General features: G+C 36.6%; 1 protein-coding gene across 1 annotated transcript in view; it reads left to right on the forward strand.

Annotated features, from left to right (window-relative positions):
- LOC113197437 (attractin-like) overlaps positions 1-19199 on the forward strand; it is an 82720-nt gene that overhangs the window by 19979 nt on the left and 43542 nt on the right. The window contains 5 exon segments of the mRNA XM_077800163.1: positions 8426-8516; positions 9340-9583; positions 11095-11278; positions 12380-12534; positions 14413-14497. Coding sequence (XP_077656289.1) covers positions 8426-8516; positions 9340-9583; positions 11095-11278; positions 12380-12534; positions 14413-14497 — 759 coding nt within the window.

The following is a 19199-nucleotide window of genomic DNA, read 5'->3' on the forward strand; positions in this document are numbered from 1 at the left end:
AGACATTGCTCAAAAGAAGAAATACAAATGGCCAACAAATATATAAATAAATGTTCAACATTATTAGTAATTAGAGAATGTAAATCAAAACTACACTGAGATTTCAGTTTACACCAGTCAGAATGGCAGTCATCAAGAATACAAATGCTGGAAAGGATGTGGGGGAGAAGGAACATTATACTGTTGGTGGGATTGTAAATTAATACTACCACTATGGAAATCTATAGATTCCTCAAAAGAGTAGTTGTGGAACCACCAAACAACACAGTTATACACTCCTCAGTATTTTTATTAAAGAATTACAGTGATTACACTACAGTGATACGTGCATACCCATTTTTATAGCAGCACAATTCATGCTAGCCAAACTATGGAACCAGCCTAGGTGTCCATCAACAGAAGAATGGATAAAGAAAATGTGGGATATATACACAATGGAGTTTTAATCAGCCATAGAGAAGAATGAAATTATGTCATTTGCAGAGAAATGGATGGAACTAGATACCATTATCATGTTAAGAGAAATAAGTCAAACTCAGAAGGTCAAGGGTGGTATATTTTCTCTCATAAGCAGAAGCTAGAGAGGAAAAGGAGAAGAAAGATGGGAGCAATCTCATGAAAATCAGTTCAGTAGAAGAAAGGAACCAAGGGGGTGGGAGATGGGGAGGAAGGAAAGAAGTGCTGGGGAGTGATACTGGCCAAATTATATTGTTACATTGTGTGCATGTATGAATATGCAACAAGATACCCATTGATATGTACAACTGTAACGTTCTGATTTTGAAAAACATGGATAAAAAAGGCCTAGGAGTGTTAGCTCAGTGATCAAGTGCCTCTGAGTTCAATTCCTAGTACTGGGGGAAAAACTAAAAACAATATTCTGCATTTTTGTCCTTTATTTAGCTTAACATTCTTTGAGATTTATGTTGCTATATATTGCTTGAGTTTATCTCTAAATTATTTGGTTACATGGATATAATTTATTAATTCATTTTTAATTGATAGCTGTTTTTGCTATGATGTTATGATAAAATTTTTCTAACATTTTCTTTTAAGAATGTTTTTGAGGGGCTGGGGTTGTGGCTCAGTGATAGAGCACTTGCCTAGCATGTGTAAGGCACTGGGTTCGAGCCTCAGCACCACATTAAAAAAATAAGTAAACAAAATAAAAGTATTTTTAAATTTTTTATATAAAATTATTATTTATTTTATATAAAATTATTTATTTATTATTATTTTAAAAAATATTTATTTTTCTTTTTTAAAAAAAATTTTATTGTTGGTTGTTCAAAACATTACATAGTTCTTGACATATCATATTTCACACTTTGATTCAAGTGGGTTATGAACTCCCATTTTTAACCCATATACAGATTGCAGAATCACATCGGTTACACATCCACTGATTTACATATTGCCATACTAGTGTCTGTTGTATTCTGCTGCCTTTCCTATCCTCTACTATCTCCCCTCCCCTCCCCTCCCCTCCCATCTTCTCTCTCTACCCCATCTACTGTAATTCATTTCTCCCCCTTGTTTTTTTCCCTTTCCCCTCACTTCCTCTTGTATGTAATTTTGTATAACCATGAGGGTCTCCTTCCATTTCTATGCAATTTCCCTTCTCTCTCCCTTTCCCTCCCACCTCTCATCCCTGTTTAATGTTAATCTTCTTCTCATGCTCTTCCTCCCTACTTAGTTACTCTTAGTTACTTAGTTACTCTCCTTATATCAAAAAAGACATTTGGCATTTGTTTTTAGGGATTGGCTTTTGCATGATCTGCTCTAATGCCATCCATTTCCCTGCAAATTCTATGATTTTGTCATTTTTTTAATGCAGAGTAATACTACATTGTGTATAAATGCCACATTTTTTTTATCCATTCGTCTATGGAAGGGCATCTAGGTTGGTTCCACAGTCTAGCTATTGTGAACTGTGCTGCTATGAACATCGATGTAGCAGTGTCCCTGTAGTATGCTCTTTTTAGATCTTTAGAGAATAGACCAAGAAGGGGAATAGCTGGGTCAAATGGTGGTTCCATTCCCAGCTTTCCAAGAAATCTCCATACTGCTTTCCAAATTGGCCGCAACAATTTGCAGTCCCACCAACAATGTACAAGTGTACCCTTTTCCCCACATCCTCACCAGCTCTTGTTGTTGTTTGACTTCATAATGGCTGCCAATCTTACTGGAGTGAGATGGAATCTTAGAGTGGTTTTGATTTGCATTTCTGACTGCTAGAGATGGTGAGCATTTTTTCATGTACTTGTTGATTGATTGTATGTCCTCCTTTGAGAAGTGTCTGTTCAAGTCTTTGGCCCATTTGTTGATTGGGTTATTTGTTTTCTTATTGTTTAATTTTTTGAGTTCTTTGTATACTCTGGATATTAGGGCTCCATCTGAAGTGTGAGGAGTAAAGATTTGTTCCCAGGATGTAGGCTCCCTATTTACCTCTCTTATTGTTTCTTTTGCTGAGAAAAAACTTTTTAGTTTAAGTAAGTCCCATTTGTTGATTCTAGTTATTAACTCTTGTGCTATGGGTGTCCTATTGAGGAATTTGGAGCCTGACCCCACAGTATGTAGATTGTAGCCAACTTTTTCTTCTATCAGACGCCGTGTCTCTGATTTGATATCAAGCTCCTTGATCCATTTTGAGTTAACTTTTGTGCATGGCAAGAGAAAGGGATTCAGTTTCATTTTGTTGCATATGGATTTCCAGTTTTCCCAGCACCATTTGTTGAAGATGCTATCCTTCCTCCATTGCATGCCTTTAGCCCCTTTATCAAATAAAAGATAGTTGTAATTTTGTGGATTGGTTTCTGTGTCCTCTATTCTGTACCATTGGTCCACCTGCCTGTTTTGGTACCAGTACCATGCTGTTTTTGTTACTATTGCTCTGTAGTATAGTTTGAAGTCTGGTATCGCTATACCACCTGATTCACACTTCCTGCTTAGAGTTGTTTTTGCTATTCTGGGTCTTTTATTTTTCCATACGAATTTCATGATTTATTTATCTATTTATAGAAGAAATGCCGTTGGGATTTTGATTGGTATTGCATTAAACCTATAGAGAACTTTTGGTAATATCACCATTTTGGTGGTGTTAGTTCTGCCTATCCATGAACAGGGTAAATTTTTCCATCTTCTAAGATCTTCTTCTATTTCTCTCTTTAGGGTTCTGTAGTTTTTCATTGTATAAGTCTTTCACCTCTTTTGTTAGGTTGATTCCCAAGTATTTTATTTTTTTTTGAGGATATTGTGAATGAAGTGGTTGTCCTCATTTCCATTTCAGAAGATTTGTCGCTGATATACAGGAATGCCTTTGATTTATGCATGTTGATTTTACATCCTGCCACTTTGCTGAATTCATTTATTAGCTCTAATAGTTTCTTTGTAGACCCTTTTGGGTCTGCTAGGTATAGAATCATGTCTTCTGAAAATAGTGATAATTTAAGTTCTTCTTTTCCTATTTTTGTGCCTTTAATTTTTTTCGTCTAATTCCTCTGGCCAGTGTTTCGAGAACTATTTTGAACAGAAGTGGTGAGAGAAGGCATCCCTGTCTTGTTCCAGATTTTAGAGGGAATGCCTTCATTTTTTCTCCATTCAGAATGATGCTAGCCTGAGGCTTAGCATAGATTGCTTTTACAATATTGAGGTATGTTTGTGTTATCCCTAGTTTTTCTAGAGTTTTGAACATAAAGGGATGCTGTACTTTGTCGAATGCTTTTTCTGCATCTATCCAGATAATCATATGGTTCTTATCTTTAAGTCTATTGATGTGGTGAATAACATTTATTGATTTCCGTATATTGAACCAGCCTTGCATCCCAGGGATGAATCCTAGTTGATCATGGTGCACAATTTTTTTGATATGTTTTTGTATCCAATTTGCCAGAATTTTATTGAGGATTTTTGCATTTAGGTTCATTAGAGATATTGGTCTGTAGTTTTCTTTCTTTGAAGTGTCTTTGTCTGGTTTAGGAATCACGGTGATGATGGCCTCATAGAATGAATTTGGAAGTTCTCCCTCTTTTTCTATTTCCTGAAATAGCTTGAAAAGTATTGGTATTAGTTCTTCTTTAAAAGTTTTGTAGAACTCTGCTGTATGCCCATCTGGTCCTGGCTTTTCTTAGTTGGTAGTCTTTTGATGGCTTCTTCTATTTCCTCAATTGATATTGGTCTGTTTAGGTCTATATCCTCCTGACTCAATCTGGGCAGATCATATGACTTAAGAAATTTATCGATGCCTTCACTATCTTCTATTTTATTGGAGTATAAGGATTCAAAATAATTTCTAATTATCTTCTGTATTTCTGAAGTGTCTGTTGTGATATTGCCTTTTTCATCCCGTATGCTAGTAATTTGAGTTCTCTCTCCTCTTTGTTAGCATGGCTAAGGGTCTGTCCATCTTATTTATTTTTTCAAAGAACCAGCTTTTAGTTTTGTCAATTTTTTCAATTGTTTCTTTTGTTTCAATTTCATTAATTTCAGCTCTGATTTTAATTATTTCTTGCCTTCTACTTCTTTTGCTGTTGTTTTGCTCTTCTTTTTCTAGGATTTTGAGATGAAGTATGAGATTATTTATTTGTTGGTTTTTTCTTTTTTTAAGGAATGAACTCCAAGCAATGAATTTTCCTCTTAGAACTGCTTTCATTGTGTCCCATAGATTCCAATATGTTGTGTCTGTGTTTTCATTTATCTCTAAGAATTTTTTAATTTCCTCCTTGGTGTCTTCTATAACCCATTGATCATTCAGTAACCTATTGTTCATTGTCCAAGTGATGCATGATTTTTCCTTCCTTCTTTTATCGTTGATTTCCAGTTTCATTCCATTATGATCAGATAAGATGCATGATATTATCTCTACTCCTTTATAATGTCTAAGAGTTGCCCTGTGACATAATATATGATCTATTTTTGAGAAGGATCCATGTGCTGCTGAGAAAAAAGTGTAACTGCTTGATGTTGGGTGGTATATTCTATATATGTCAATTAAGTCTAGGTTATTAATTGTATTATTGAGTTCTATAGTTTATTTATTCAACTTTGTTTGGAAGATCTGTCCAGTGGTGAGAGAGGTGTGTTGAAGTCTCCCATGATTATTGTATGGTGGTCTATTAGACTCTTGAACTTGAGAAGAGTTTGTTTGATGAACATAGCTGCACCATTGTTTGGGGCATATATATTTATGATTGTTATGTCTTGTTGGTGTATGGTTCCCTTGAGCAGTATGTAGTGTCCCTCTTTATCCCTTTTGATTAACTTTGGCTTGAAATCTATTTTATTTGATATTAGTATGGACACTCCTGCTTGTTTCCGAAGTCCATATGAGTGATATGATTTTTCCCAACCTTTCACCTTCGGTCTATGTATGTCTTTTCCTATCAAATGCGTCTCTTGTAGGCAGCATATTGTTGGATCTTTTTTTTTTTTTTTGATCCATTCTACTAGCCGGTGTCTCTTAATTGGTGAGTTTAAGCCATTAACATTTAGGGTTATTATTGAGATATGGATTGTTCTTCCAGCCATATTTATTTATTTATGTTACTTAACATGATTTGTTTTTCCTCTTTGATTATTTTTTCCCTTTACTGTACTACCTCCCACTGTTGGTTTTCATTGTTATTTTCCATTTCCTCTTCCTGTAATGTTTTGCTGAGGATGTTTTGAAGAGATGGTTTTCTAGCTGCAAATTCTTTTAACTTTTGTTTATCATGGAAGGTTTTAATTTCATCTTCCATCCTGAAGCTTAATTTCGCCGGATACACAATTCTTGGTTGGAACCCATTTTCTTTCAGCATTTGAAATATGTTGTTCCAGGATCTTCTAGCTTTCAGAGTCTGTGTTGAAAGATCAGCTGTTATCTTGATTGGTTTACCCCTAAATGTAATCTGCTTTCTTTCTCTTGTAGCTCTTAAAATTCTCTCCTTATTCTGTATGTTGTGCATCTTCATTATAATGTGTCTAGGTGTGGATCTCTTATGATTTTGCACCTTCGGCGTCCTGTAGGCTTCTAGGATTTGGGATTCTGTCTCATTCTTAAAGTCTGGGAAGTTTTCTAGTATTATTTCGTTGAACAGATTGCTCATTCCTTTGGTGTGGACCTCTATACCTTCCTGAATCCCAATGACTCTTAAGTTTGGTCTCTTTATGTTATCCCATATTTCTTGGATGTTCTGCTCATGGTTTCTTAACAGTCTCGCTGAGCTGTCTATGTTCTTTTCAAGTTGAAATACTTTGTCTTCATTGTCTGATGTTCTATCTTCTAAGTGTTCTACTCTGCTGGTAGTATTCTCATTTGAGTTTTTAATTTGGTTTATTTCTTCCTGCATTTCTAGGATTTCTGTTTGTTTGTTTTTTATAACCTCTGTCTCCCTGTATAGTTGATCTTTTGCTTCTTGGATTTGTTTATGTAATTCATTGTCGAAGTGATCTTTCATTGTCTGATTTTGCTGTCTAATGTCTTCCTTGAGACTCCAGATCATCTGAAGCATGTATATCCTGAATTCTTTATCTGACATTCCATCTGCTGCAGATATTACCTCTTCTAAAGTTGAGTTGAACTGCATTGCTTGTGGTCCTTTCTTTCCTTGTCTTTTCATACTGCTCGCGTTTCTTTCTGCTTGGTGAAACTGTTGTGTTATTGAATTTTCCCCCTATATATTTATATTGCTCTTGTATAGTTGCAAAGTCTCCCTTGCAGGGGCGGGCGGCTGCTGGGCCCCTCCTCCAATAGGGGTGATCTGTCTACCACACTGGCGGGCCACTGGGCCTATTCTCCAGGTTGCAGTTCTGTCTACCTTGCAGGCGCAGGCGGCGGCTGTGCCCCTCCTCCAATTGGGGTGATCTTTCAACTAGGCCGGCGGGCCACTGGGCACCCTTCTCCAGGATGCCCAGTCTGCCTACCTTGCGGGCGGCAGCTGGGCCCTTCCTCCAATTTGGATGATGTGTCTACCACACCGGCGGGCCTCTGGGCCTGTTCTCCCGGTCAGTCGCAGGTCTGCCTACCTTGCAGGCGTGGGTGGCCGCTCTGCCCCTCCTCCCAAGTATTTTTTTTTAAAAAAGGATGTTTTTGATAATTTTTTAAAAAGTTGGATTATCCAGGTATACTCTCAGAGAAATGAAACATTTACTTAAAGTACAACAAGACCTTTGTTTTTTCTTTGGCTTTTTTTTTTTTGGGCTGTTAATTCTATAAAATTTAAAATTAAGAATTTTAGCTGTGTGTGGGTGCCACATACCTGTAATCCCAGCTACTTTGGAGGCTGAGGCAGGAGGGTAACAAGTTTGAGACTAGCCTGGGAAACTTAGAAAGATCCTGTTTCAAAGTAAAATTTTATAAAGGGCCGTGGATGGGGCTGGGTTTGTGGCTTGCTTAGCATGCATGAGCCTCTGGGTTTGATTCCCAGCATCATGTTAAAAACAACAGCAACTAAATAAACAAAGGTATTGTGTCCATCTACAACTAAAAATATTTAAAAAAAGGGCTGTGGATGTAGCTTATTGGTAGAATGATCCTGGATTCACTCCCCAGTACCACCCCCATCCCACACAATGTTGCCTCCCACTGTGCAAAAAGAAAATCAATATTTTAAAAGTATCATCTAAGGATTTATCCCTTTATATAAAGTTTTTTTGTTAATCTTTTTCCCCCTGTTTATGTGCATAGAAAGATAACTGGAATGTTGTTTACTCACTGTTGATAATATTTATTTCTAGGTAATAGAATGTGGGGTTGTGTTTTAAACTTTTAGCTGTTTTCCTCATAATGAATGTGTATGATTTATAATAGCAACTCAGTGATATTTTTCTCGAAAACAAACAAAATACTCAAAATTAAATATGTTAAGATGTTGAATATGATTATTCAGTAATGCAGGGGTAAGTATAAATTGTGTGGCAAGAGTATTAAATTATTTTCATTTTGGCATGTTTGTATTTCAAAAGATCAATATGTAAATTTATAGTGTAACTGAAATGCTATAATATATTCAGCCTTCCTTAAAAGTATGACTAAAATCAATTAGATGAAAGAAAAGGGAAATTTTCTAGTAATTTCCTTTTATTTATCATCAGTTTTTAAGGATGGATTGAAGGAAAAGTTATTGTAATAAATTAAGTTGAAGTCCCTTTAGTATGATGCAATCATCCAGTGATTTAGACTACAGAAGAGATTTTCAGAAGAGGCATTAGAAGCTTCCACCAGACTTTTATTTCCTTCTTGTCCCAGTGCTACGTAGTCCACTGTCCCTTCCTGAATTTTCAGATACCTAGTGGGCTCAGGTGTCAGTAGTGTTTGCCAGGGTAACAGGCGCCTCCCTGTGTCCTTGATTTAATGAACATCTCAAAACTGGATTGTTACAAATAAAAGAGTACAAGATATTCTGTTTTGTCATTTGGATAAAAATTTGATCTGTTTGTTTTGTAGGTATGACCTTGCTTCTAGGGAATGGCTTCCACTAAACCATTCTGTGAACAATGTGGTTGTTAGATATGGTCATTCTTTGGCTTTATATCAGGTAAAAATACCCACACTCTGTACTAAGCCTGAAACTCGACTCTTTCAGTTAATTTATGTATTATGCAGTTGAAAAGCTATTGAATGTTGTTTTTTTAATTGGGGCAGACTTTCTTTTGGCCGTGGGAGTTATTTGATTGGCTAAGTTGTAAGTGGAATTGAAGCTGCAACTTCTTGAACCCAAGAGATTTTAATGGATCTAACCATACTGAGATATTATTGATTGTGATGCCAAGTGGTTAGAACTGTAGATTAAAAAGTATTGATTAGCATTTATGCCATTCCAGGTTTATCCAAGAATTGTCAAGCAACTAAATAATAATTTTCACCTCCCATGTTTGGAGGTATGTGTTAGGATGAAGCAATTTTATTTTTTCAAGTTATTTTATTATGTAAAAGAGCTCATATAAGCAAGCCCAAGAAAATGACAAAGTTTTAGAGACATAAAATATGATTTGCTTATTTTTGTTCCTTTTTGCATCCTCTTCCTAATTATTCATGGAATGGCCCATTAATAATTTTTAAGCTGAGAACATTATTGACGTTTTTGAACTGGTCATTTTTTGTTCTCAGATTTGAATTTTTTTTGTTTTTTGTTTTTTTTTTGGTTTTTTTTAGAGAGAGAGAAAGAATTTTTTAATATTTATTTTTAGTTTTCAGTGGACACAACATCTTTATTTTTTTAAATTTTTATGTGGTCCTGAGGATTGAACCCAGCGCCCCGCGCATGCCAGGCGAGCACGTTACCGCTTGAGCCACATCCCAGCCCCTCAGATTTGAGTTTTTAATGTTTTTTTAAATCCTGTTTATGTTTTTTCCTCTAGGATAAAATTTACATGTATGGAGGAAAAATTGATTCAACAGGCAATGTGACCAATGAGTTGAGAGTGTTTCATATTCATAACGAATTATGGGTATTGTTGACCCCAAAGGCAAAGGAGCAGTATGCAGTGGTTGGACACTCAGCACACATTGTAACACTGGAGAGTGGCCAGGTGGTCATGCTGGTCATCTTTGGTTACTGCCCTCTCTATGGATATATAAGCAATGTATAGGAATATGATTTGGGTAGGTATATTTTTTCTAGTGGACATGTTTTAAATATCAACTTAAAAACCTCTCCTTTCATTGTTAGGATGTTAAACAAGATTCAAGCTAACCTAGATCCAGTTCTTCATTTTGAAATGCAGATAACATGGATGTATAAACAGTAAAATTCAGGTTATTGATGCCCCTTTCTACTGTCAATTTTCGAGGAGATAAAGGAGGTGCTGAATACTAAAGGTGTTAAAATAAATAAAAGTAGTTCAAACTACAAATGCTATGGAAAAATTTGGATGGCCCTTTAGTGGTTGATTTAATGGAGTATGAATTTCCTTTAATACATAATCTTTCCTTTGGTTAAATTTTGTTTTATCTGTTGTTGTACAGTAGATGTATCAGCTATAATTTATATTTTGAGATAGGAGGCCTATAAAGTACATCTGTATACTGATTACTAAAGATCATAGGGAATTAAATTCTCACTTGAGGGGAATATGAGTCTTTTATTTTAAAACAGTTTTAAACCCCTGCATTTATAGCCAATTTATTCTCTTTTGTCTCTTTCCAAGATTTTTGTTTATTCTTATTTTTTATAGGTTCTTTTTAGTCATATATGATAGTGGAATTCATTTTGATATAATTATACAAACATAGAATGTGTCTTATTCTAATTAGGACCCCATTCTTTTTGCGGGGAGGGCACCAAGGATTGAACTCAGGGACACTCAACCACTGAACCACATCCCCAGCCATATTTAGTATTTTATTTAGAGACAGGGTCACACTGAGTTATGTAGCAGCTCACTTTTGCTGAGGCTGGCTTTGAACTCGTTATCCTCCTGCCTCAGCCTCCTCAGCCACTGTGATTACAGGCATATGCCGCCATGCCCAGCTTGGACCCCATTCTTGTGGATGTATATGATGGTGGGATTTACTGTGGTATATTCATATAGGAACCTATATATGAATAGGAGAATTATTTTGGATTCATACCCCTGTCTTCTTTTTCCTATCCTTTTTCTTCATTCCCCTTTGTCTATTATCTATTCTTCCCCTCTCCCTTGTTATTGTGGGTTAGCTTCCATATATCAGCAAAAACATTTGACCTTTGGTTTTTGGGAACTGGCTTATTTTACTTAGCATAATAGTCTCCAGATCCATCCATTTACTTGCAAATATCATAAAGTCTTTCTTCTTTATGGCTAAGTAATACTCCATTATGTATATATACCTAGTTTGGCTCCATAGCTTAGTTATTGTGAATTGAGATGTTATAAACATTGATATGGCTGGAATCTGAATCAGTTTAATGAAATTCTTTTCCTGTATAGCATGTTAGAACATCAGAACACTTAACAGATTGGAGTTTGGCCATATGGGTTTGTTACAAGTTTTGGATGGATTTTTTTTAAGATAAAAGGATGAAATTATATGCATCAGCTCTTGTGAAATCCCTTCTCCATCCTTGAGATATTTTGATGTTGAATATTAGAGAAGGGGAACCTGTATGCCTTTGACTGTTTTTCCCTTTCCAGAGAGGAACACCTGGAGTATTTTGCACACCCAGGGTGCCCTTGTGCAAGGGGGTTATGGCCACAGCAGTGTTTTTGATCACAGGACCAAAGCCCTGTATGTCCACGGCGGTTACAAGGCTTTCAGTGCTGTTAAATACAGGCTCGCAGATGACCTCTACAGATATGATGTGGACACCCAGATGTGGTGGGTGCTTTTTTTTTTTTGAGCTTTTGCTTTAAACTGTGAATTCTCTAGATGCAATTGTTGGGAAAACATTTTGCTGGGCTTTTTTGTTTGTTTTTTTTTTTGTTTGTTTTCAGGCCTGGTGTATAACTCTGTTCAGTGTTATATATAAAGAAATTAGGAAAAAGCATAGGGTAATAAATTAGCTGCATTTATTTTGTTGCATTATCCTACATTCTGTAATACAGTGGTTAGAAACTACTTGGCATTCTTGGGTTGATTTTCAGTTTTCATACACTCAACCCTACTGTAATTTTTTTCCCTTCGGAATCCTAAGGAATAAAGCAGTAGACCATATTCCCTTTTTTTTTGGTGGTGGTGTTTGAGATGGAACCTAGAGCTTCACACATGCAAGGCAAGTTCTCTGCCACTGAGCTGTACCTCCAGGAAGATATATCCATTTTTGAACCTTGTCTTGGTAATCAAAGTGTCACCCCTGAGGTCAGTAATTGGCATAATCCAATATTATCATCAAACAGGATGCTCTCATACCTAATTGATAGAGCTCTCCTCATGCTGAATTACAGATCAGCCTGTAAAATGTATGCTCATTTTAACAAATACAAAGCTAATTTGAGTTATGAAATAATGTAATTTTAAAGCAATGTTTTCCCCTTTTTTTTGGTATTTCATCACATATCTGAAAGACCATTCCCATAAATATGGTTTTACATTCAGTCTGGCATAAAAATCATCATTTTTATTAGCTTTGTAATACTCCATCTTGTGAGTATACTGAGCCTGTGTGATTGGAAGTTTTTATTTCTAGCTTTTGTCTTGTTAGTAAAGTATCATGCATAAGTGTCTCTCTGTGTTTCATATGATTTCTTCCCAGAAAACAGAATTATAGCATCCTATGTTATGAACATTTTAAGGGTGTTAATATCTTTTGCCAAGATTCTCATAGGATTTTACATGTCTAGATTTCATGTAAGGAAAAGTCTGAAGGTTTTTGCACATTTGGGTTTGAAGCTAATAAAGTGGCTGAGTTTGCATTAGCAGATAAATAACTATTCTTAAAAAAACTAACCTTATATTTATTATTTTTCAATAAACTCAAAGGACCATTCTTAAGGACAGCTGATTTTTCTGTTACTTGCACACAGCTGTGATAGTGAGTGGAACCATGCTGGTGTTTGGAGGAAATACACACAATGACACATCCCTGAGCCATGGTGCCAAATGCTTCTCTTCAGACTTTATGGCTTATGACGTTGGTAAGTTTCCCAGAGCCATTTTTCTCTTCAGAAGTGTTTTTGTATATAAAAGCAACATTTTAAAAAGAAACTGAAAATATCACTAGTTCAAATGGCCAGGCCACTTGAAAGAGGTCCAAATGGTAGTTTTGTATTTATTTGACTAAGGTTACACATTTGTTAGAAAGCATTACTTCTACATATAGTTCTTCTGTAAGTCACTGTTGTTAATTGCTTAAATGTTAATTTTCGGGAATGTTACGAGGAGCCGCTTCAGAAAACCCTCTTAAGTCGAAATTCAAATCAAAGAGAACTACCTGGCCAGGGACTGTCACTCACCCATGGAGACTGAAGCTCTGTGGGAGAACAACAGCAATTTCAGGACCTGTTTCTTGAGAATTTAAGGATGAAAACTATAGCTCAGGGACTTTTCTTGGCGTCATGTGAGTAAGCCAATCACAGAAACTAAAATAGTAGTTAAAGCAGGACCTCAGAGCCCTAAGCAGGACTGGAATTTTCCAGTTAGCAAGCAAGCAAGTTACAGAAGCTTAAAATAAAAGCAGTTAGCTTGAGCAACTTGGACAACCGCATCTTGGGTCCAAGCAGGATTTGGACAACCATATCCTGAGTTCAAGCAGGGGGTTAGTGGGGGCAAGAATCTACTTACATTTTGTGGGGTACAAAGCACAGAAAACATTTTTTTTTAATCAGAAAACAACTTTCATTTCAGTTTCTCAGAAACAGCTCTTGTAACAGTTTTTTTTTTTTTAATAGAAGGCAGCAAAATGGAGTCTGAGGCCTGTCCATGACAGTTCTCGCTTTATAATTGTCTTATCTCATTTCTCAAAATCTTAGATCTATAATCTCTATTTTTTACTAATCTATAACCTATATCTTACACTCTTACTGATTTTACTAATTAGTTTACACCACAACAGAGGATGAGTTGAGATATCTGGCCTCTCCTTTGTGTGCCTTGGGCATATTTAAATGCTGTGGTGAAGGCCAAAGATGGCATGGAGTCCTGAAGGAAAGCGGGTACACACTGTGGAATCAAGGAAGGGGCCTTTGAAGTCAGAGAAGAGGAAGGGATCTGCCCCACTGGTTTGGGGGGAAGGAAGTAAGGTGGGTAGGCAGGAAGCTGGGGGCAGTTGTGGCCTCTGTTCTCCATGTTGAGGAAGATGGGGTGGAGAAGACCGGGTAGGTTTGGGTCAAGGTTGAAGAAGCTCTTCTGGGGCAGTGTCCCCGAGAGTGAGGCAGTGAGCTTGTGAGTGGAGTGGTGCAGGAGCACCCTTGGTGTTCAGTCAGAGGGACGTTGCTAGCATAGGTCAGGGCAAAGGAGGCTCAGGAGATCTAGGAAAGGGCTTTAAATTTTTAAATAAAGTTTAATTTTTGAATTTTTAATTTCCACTTGCATTTTTCTATGGTAGCTACTAAGTTTGGGCAGATCCATATGGGAAGGAGTAGAAAACAATTGTGGAACTCACAGAGTGTACTCACTTAAGCTTTGTAGAATATAAAATTTGCTTAAGTTAAAAAAAAACATTCTTGGGGGCCAGAGATGTAGTCTAGTGGTAGAGTGCTTGCCTATCATGATGGACACGGCAGTGGGTTGGATACCCAGCATGGCAAAAACCAAAACCAAAAACAAAAACAAACATTCCAGTGTGTAAAACTGATGGACAGCAGGGTGAGTGATGTCATAAATGTCAGATGCTAATTGGAATTGCCATGTGACCCATCTTTCTTTTGTGCCCTACTGCTCCACTGCTGCTGGTTTTTACCCAGCAATCATAGCATGACTAATAGTTGAGAGGCATGTTTTACAAAGCTGTGTGTGTGTTACGGTCTTCTTCATGAATGGCAGTCCTCTCTGAAATGTGTTTTTCTTGCTTCTAGCTTGTGACCGCTGGTCAGTGCTTCCCAGACCTAATCTCCACTGTGATGTCAATAGATTTGGCCATTCCGCAGTCTTACACAACAGGTAATTGGAGAAGTGCTTGATTATTTTCTTTTGTGCTTGAGATGGAAGTGAAATAAAATATGTAGAAGTGAAAATGAACTAATATTATATGCAGGATTCCCTCATCCCATTAGTTTTTCACAGAGGACAAATTTCCTGATTGAGGGTTAAAATATTCGATGTGACTGTGAATTGCTTCAAATGCCATGTTTGTTGATCTGGTGGTGTTAGCACACAGGCACATGCTATGTTTGGTGGTATTGGGATGTGTGGGGCAACAAAAGCTCCATGCATGTTACTGTGTTAGGTCTTATGTAATTCTTTTTGGTACTTAGGTTGTTGAGTTTCAAGTAGCTGTATCTGAATAGTAAAGAGAGGTTGGAAAAAAAGCAGAGAGGGCCCTTTAGGTGAGAGATAAGGTAGGGAACAGAGATGCGGAGGTTGTAGAGCTTAACATAGGGCCAGTCTGTAGTCCTTGGATGATCTGAAGTCTGCACTGCATTTCACTGCATTGCTGAAAAACGCCTAAGTCAGCTATCCCTCATGAATAATTTTATATATATATAAAATGTGTATATATATATATATATATATATGTGTGTGTGTGTGTGTATAATGTATATATGTGTGTTGCTCAGCCGCACTAAATTGGCTTTGCCTGACTTAGTTGTTCTGAGTGTGGTTTTGATTAATCATTATTAATATATATATATTTTGGTTAGTGCTGCATATGGAACCCACGGCTTTGTGTATGCTGGATAATTGCTCTACCACAAACTACGTTCCCAGACCTCTTAATCTGTTTTTAAATTTGCTGTTCTTTCCTCCGCCTCTTCAAATCTGTTGCTGAGTACCTGTAGTGAATTTTTCATTTTTCTTATTGTATTTCCAACTCCAGAATTTCCATTTATTCTTTATAATGTATGTTTCTCTCTCTCTCTCTCTCTCTCTCTCTCTCTCTCTCTCTCTCTCTCTCTCTTCTTTTTGGCATTTCAGATGATTTTTTATTCTCTTTGAATCCCCAATTCCTAGTACAGTGCCAGAAACAGAGTACACATTTTTTGAATAAAAAACTTAATTACCCTTTGACACCTGGTTCTCAGAATCCTCATGATGAGCCTGAAACTGTCGTGTTAGACACAGGTAACAAGAAGCAACAGCTTTTTCCAGGCATGTCCCTGTGGATGAACAGCCAATAATCTTTCCACAGTCCAGGAAAAAAATGTTTCTTTTTACATTCTATTTAAATATTCTGTAAAATCATCTATTACTGTGATCAACCTTAGAGTGAGTAAGAATATCCTTATAAAAAGTACTTCTCCCTGGCCAAACACAGTGGCGCACATCTGTAATCCTAGCAGCTCAAGAGACTGAGGCAGGAGGATCATGAGTTCAAAGCCAGCTTCAGCAAAAGTGAGGCACTAAACAATTCAGTGAGACCCTGTCTCTAAATAAAATATAAAATAGGGCTGGGAATGTGGCTCAGTGGTCGAGTGCCCCTAAGCCAATCCCAGTACCCCACTCCCCAAAAAGTACTTCTCTCCTATGGAAATCAAATTCAGTTCTGATTTTAAAACCTACTAAAATACAAAAATAAGAAACATGTGAGTTTCATGTATGTCTCTTTATTGCTATTCTCTGTTAAGCTATTAATGTCATGCTTTCATTTAATTCTTTAGACAGTTTTTTTTTTTTTTTACTTCCTTAAATATATACTAGCTGTTTTGAAGCGTTGATCTCCTGAATTCAACATGTGGACCCTCTCAGAAGTGTTTTTACTGACTCTTGTTTCCTCTGTATTGGTCACATATTTTCCTTTGTTTGCATATTTTGTTGAAAATGTAACATCTTAAATAATATATTAAAATAAGTCTGGATCCGGATTCCTCTACCACCACCACCAGGGGTTTTTGCTGTTTATTTAGGGCTTTTGTATACTTTAATTCTATGGATTCTCTTTCTTCCACAGTGTGCCATTGATGATTTTTATACTCAGTTGTTTTCTCCTGTTTTTAATTTTAATTTTTATGCTCAGTTGTTTTCTTCTGTTTTTAATTTTAATTTTAATCCCTTTGGATTGCTGGCAGATCAGTGTAGCTTAGTGTTCAGCCAATGTTTACTCAATGTTTGTGCTTAAACACTTACAGCCATTAAGTATCCACTATTTGCTGTTGTGTTTATTTGTGATTTGGGGGAATATATTCAAAGTTTTGGAAGTTTACAAATGTGGTCTAGCTTTTACTTTTTTTTTTTTTTTGGCATTTTCAAGGTCTGACATTCAGTTGGGTGTGAGTGGATAGACAGGGCTGCCTTCTCTGTTATCTTCTGCATGTTATTAAAGCCTTATGTAGACACTCAGCCATTACACTACTAGAGATGTGAAATCTTATTAAAGTGCACTATGATTGAGATTGTATAGAAGAAATAATAGATGGGTAGAAAGGAGACAAAATGAATGGAAAGAAAATCTTCAGCTTAAATATAAAAGCCCCATGAATGAAGTTACTAATACTTTTACTTCTGAGTCCTGTCCTTCTTCCTGGCCTGTCACTCCCAAATTCTTGAGAAATCTGTAAGTCTTAAAGTTACTGCCATTTCCCTCATCTGTGAAAATTGCCCTACTTTAATGCTTATGTGCACTGTTAGCTGACTTACATGTCTTTCTAGATTAGACAATCAAAAGTGAGATGTATTATAAGAAACCTATCATTTGGATATAATCCAGACTTTACCTATTAATCAGAGAAGAGAGTGTCAATCTAGAAGATCCTGAAGCAGACCAGACCACTGTAAACGTCTTGAGATCCATCATCAAAAAATTGAGTTCCCGAAGCTCACATGCCTTCCCATGCCCACAAAAGCTTCCTTTAAAAGAAGGACCCAAGACCCCCAAAAAGCATGTCTTAGTGTTCAGCCAATGTTTACTCAATGTTTGTGCATAAACACTTGCAGCCATTAAGTATCCACTATTTGCTGTTGTGTTTATTTGTGATTTGGGGGAATATATTCAAAGCCCACACCCTGAGAATGTATACTTAAATTTCTGTAATAAATTTCCTTCTTTGCTACTGAGACTTCACTCATCTTTAAGTTCTTTTCCACAACAAGTCAAGAACATAGAAGGTCTGAGTAGAGGTCTTATTATCTTTGGAAATACCTTCTCTAACCCCCATATGGTAACATGATCACCATGTCCCTGAGGGAAGATTTGGGCTTGATTTAAAAGCCCTAAAACCTTGATGTGAGCCTTTTGGTGCTCAGTTCTGGGACTTTCTTTCACTGAAAGACAACTAAAAGATGTGCAGCAAAGACATAACAAGATACTGAGGAAACAAAGGGCAGAAACTAAGAGATGAATAAAGTTCAAGGAGGTAGACCAAGCTGCTTCAGCCTGAGATTTGGCTCATCCAGCTGGGGCAGCAGAGGTGGAACTGACCTTTGGGCAGCTCTCCAGGCTGAAGGACCAGGGGCCAAGGTATTTTTGTACAGAATGGATGCTCACTAGATATTTCTGAGTAAATGGACAGCATGATTTGAGCTTTGTTCTTTTTGGAGGTAGATATTATAAATGATCATTTAATCATGATCTACCTTTAGACTGAAATAGAATTAAATGGAAGAGATCATACACAGGAAAGAATAGGCCCACTTGTAATATTAGTTAATGCTAGAAATGTAATATAAACCTTGAAATAGAAGAGACTTAAGCAAAATTCTTTTTTCTCAAAAAAATCAAAACTTTTTGTTGTGAAAATTTGTTGTGAAAAGATATAAAGAAGTAGAGATAATAGCATAATTAAGCCCCATGTGCCCCTTACTCTGCATTAGCAGTCATCAACCTGTGGCCATCCTGAACCTGTCCATCTTATTTGGAAGCAGTTTTCTAGCACAATAGGATTTCACAAGTCAATATTTCAGATTACAGTTGGTTTTCATTATTCACAGTGGTTATGTTCTGTAAAGTACTGCACACAATGAATTAGTGAATATTGAATCTCTGCTCCTAGAGGACACGTAGGGTTAGGTTTCTGCGAGCCTTCTCAGCACAACATTTTCCTAAACCAGTCAATACATAATCCTGTTCAATGTGTGTTTCTCTTTAAACACAATATATTGCTGATTTCTTACCTTTGAGCTCGCGGTCAACAGCACTTTGACTCACGTCTAAACAAGGTTTATTTAACACACATATTTCCTCCACAAAGGCACATCACAGCTTAGAACAGGAGACAGCACTTGAGCACTGCACTAGGGGTCATTGTAAACAATGAAATCACCAGCACAAAAACTCAAGAAGGGGACACTAAGTAAACCATGAAAGGGACACTTGTTACAGACAGCTGAGACAAGAAGTCAGAGCACTGCTTTGTTTGACCTGAGCTGGAATATGAATGTTTGTTAACTCAAATGTTCTACCACTCTGCATGCACATGCCTGCAAGTGACCATAAATGGCTGCAAAGTATTGATTTTGGAGTTAGAAATAAATTTTAGAACATAGGTAAATTCACAAACACAGAATCTGCAAATAAGAAAAATTGACTCCATTTTTTGAAAGACTTTTAAAAACACAGCCACTACACAGCATCATATTTTTAAAGCTAATAATAATTCTTTAACATCATTCAATGTCCATTCAATATTCAATTTCCAAAATATCCCATGATTTTTAAAATTTTTTTTTGTTCAAATCAACATTTAAACAAGATCTGTATGTTACATAA

Source organism: Urocitellus parryii, chromosome 6, assembly GCF_045843805.1.
Source record: "Urocitellus parryii isolate mUroPar1 chromosome 6, mUroPar1.hap1, whole genome shotgun sequence".
NCBI lineage: Eukaryota > Metazoa > Chordata > Mammalia > Rodentia > Sciuridae > Urocitellus > Urocitellus parryii.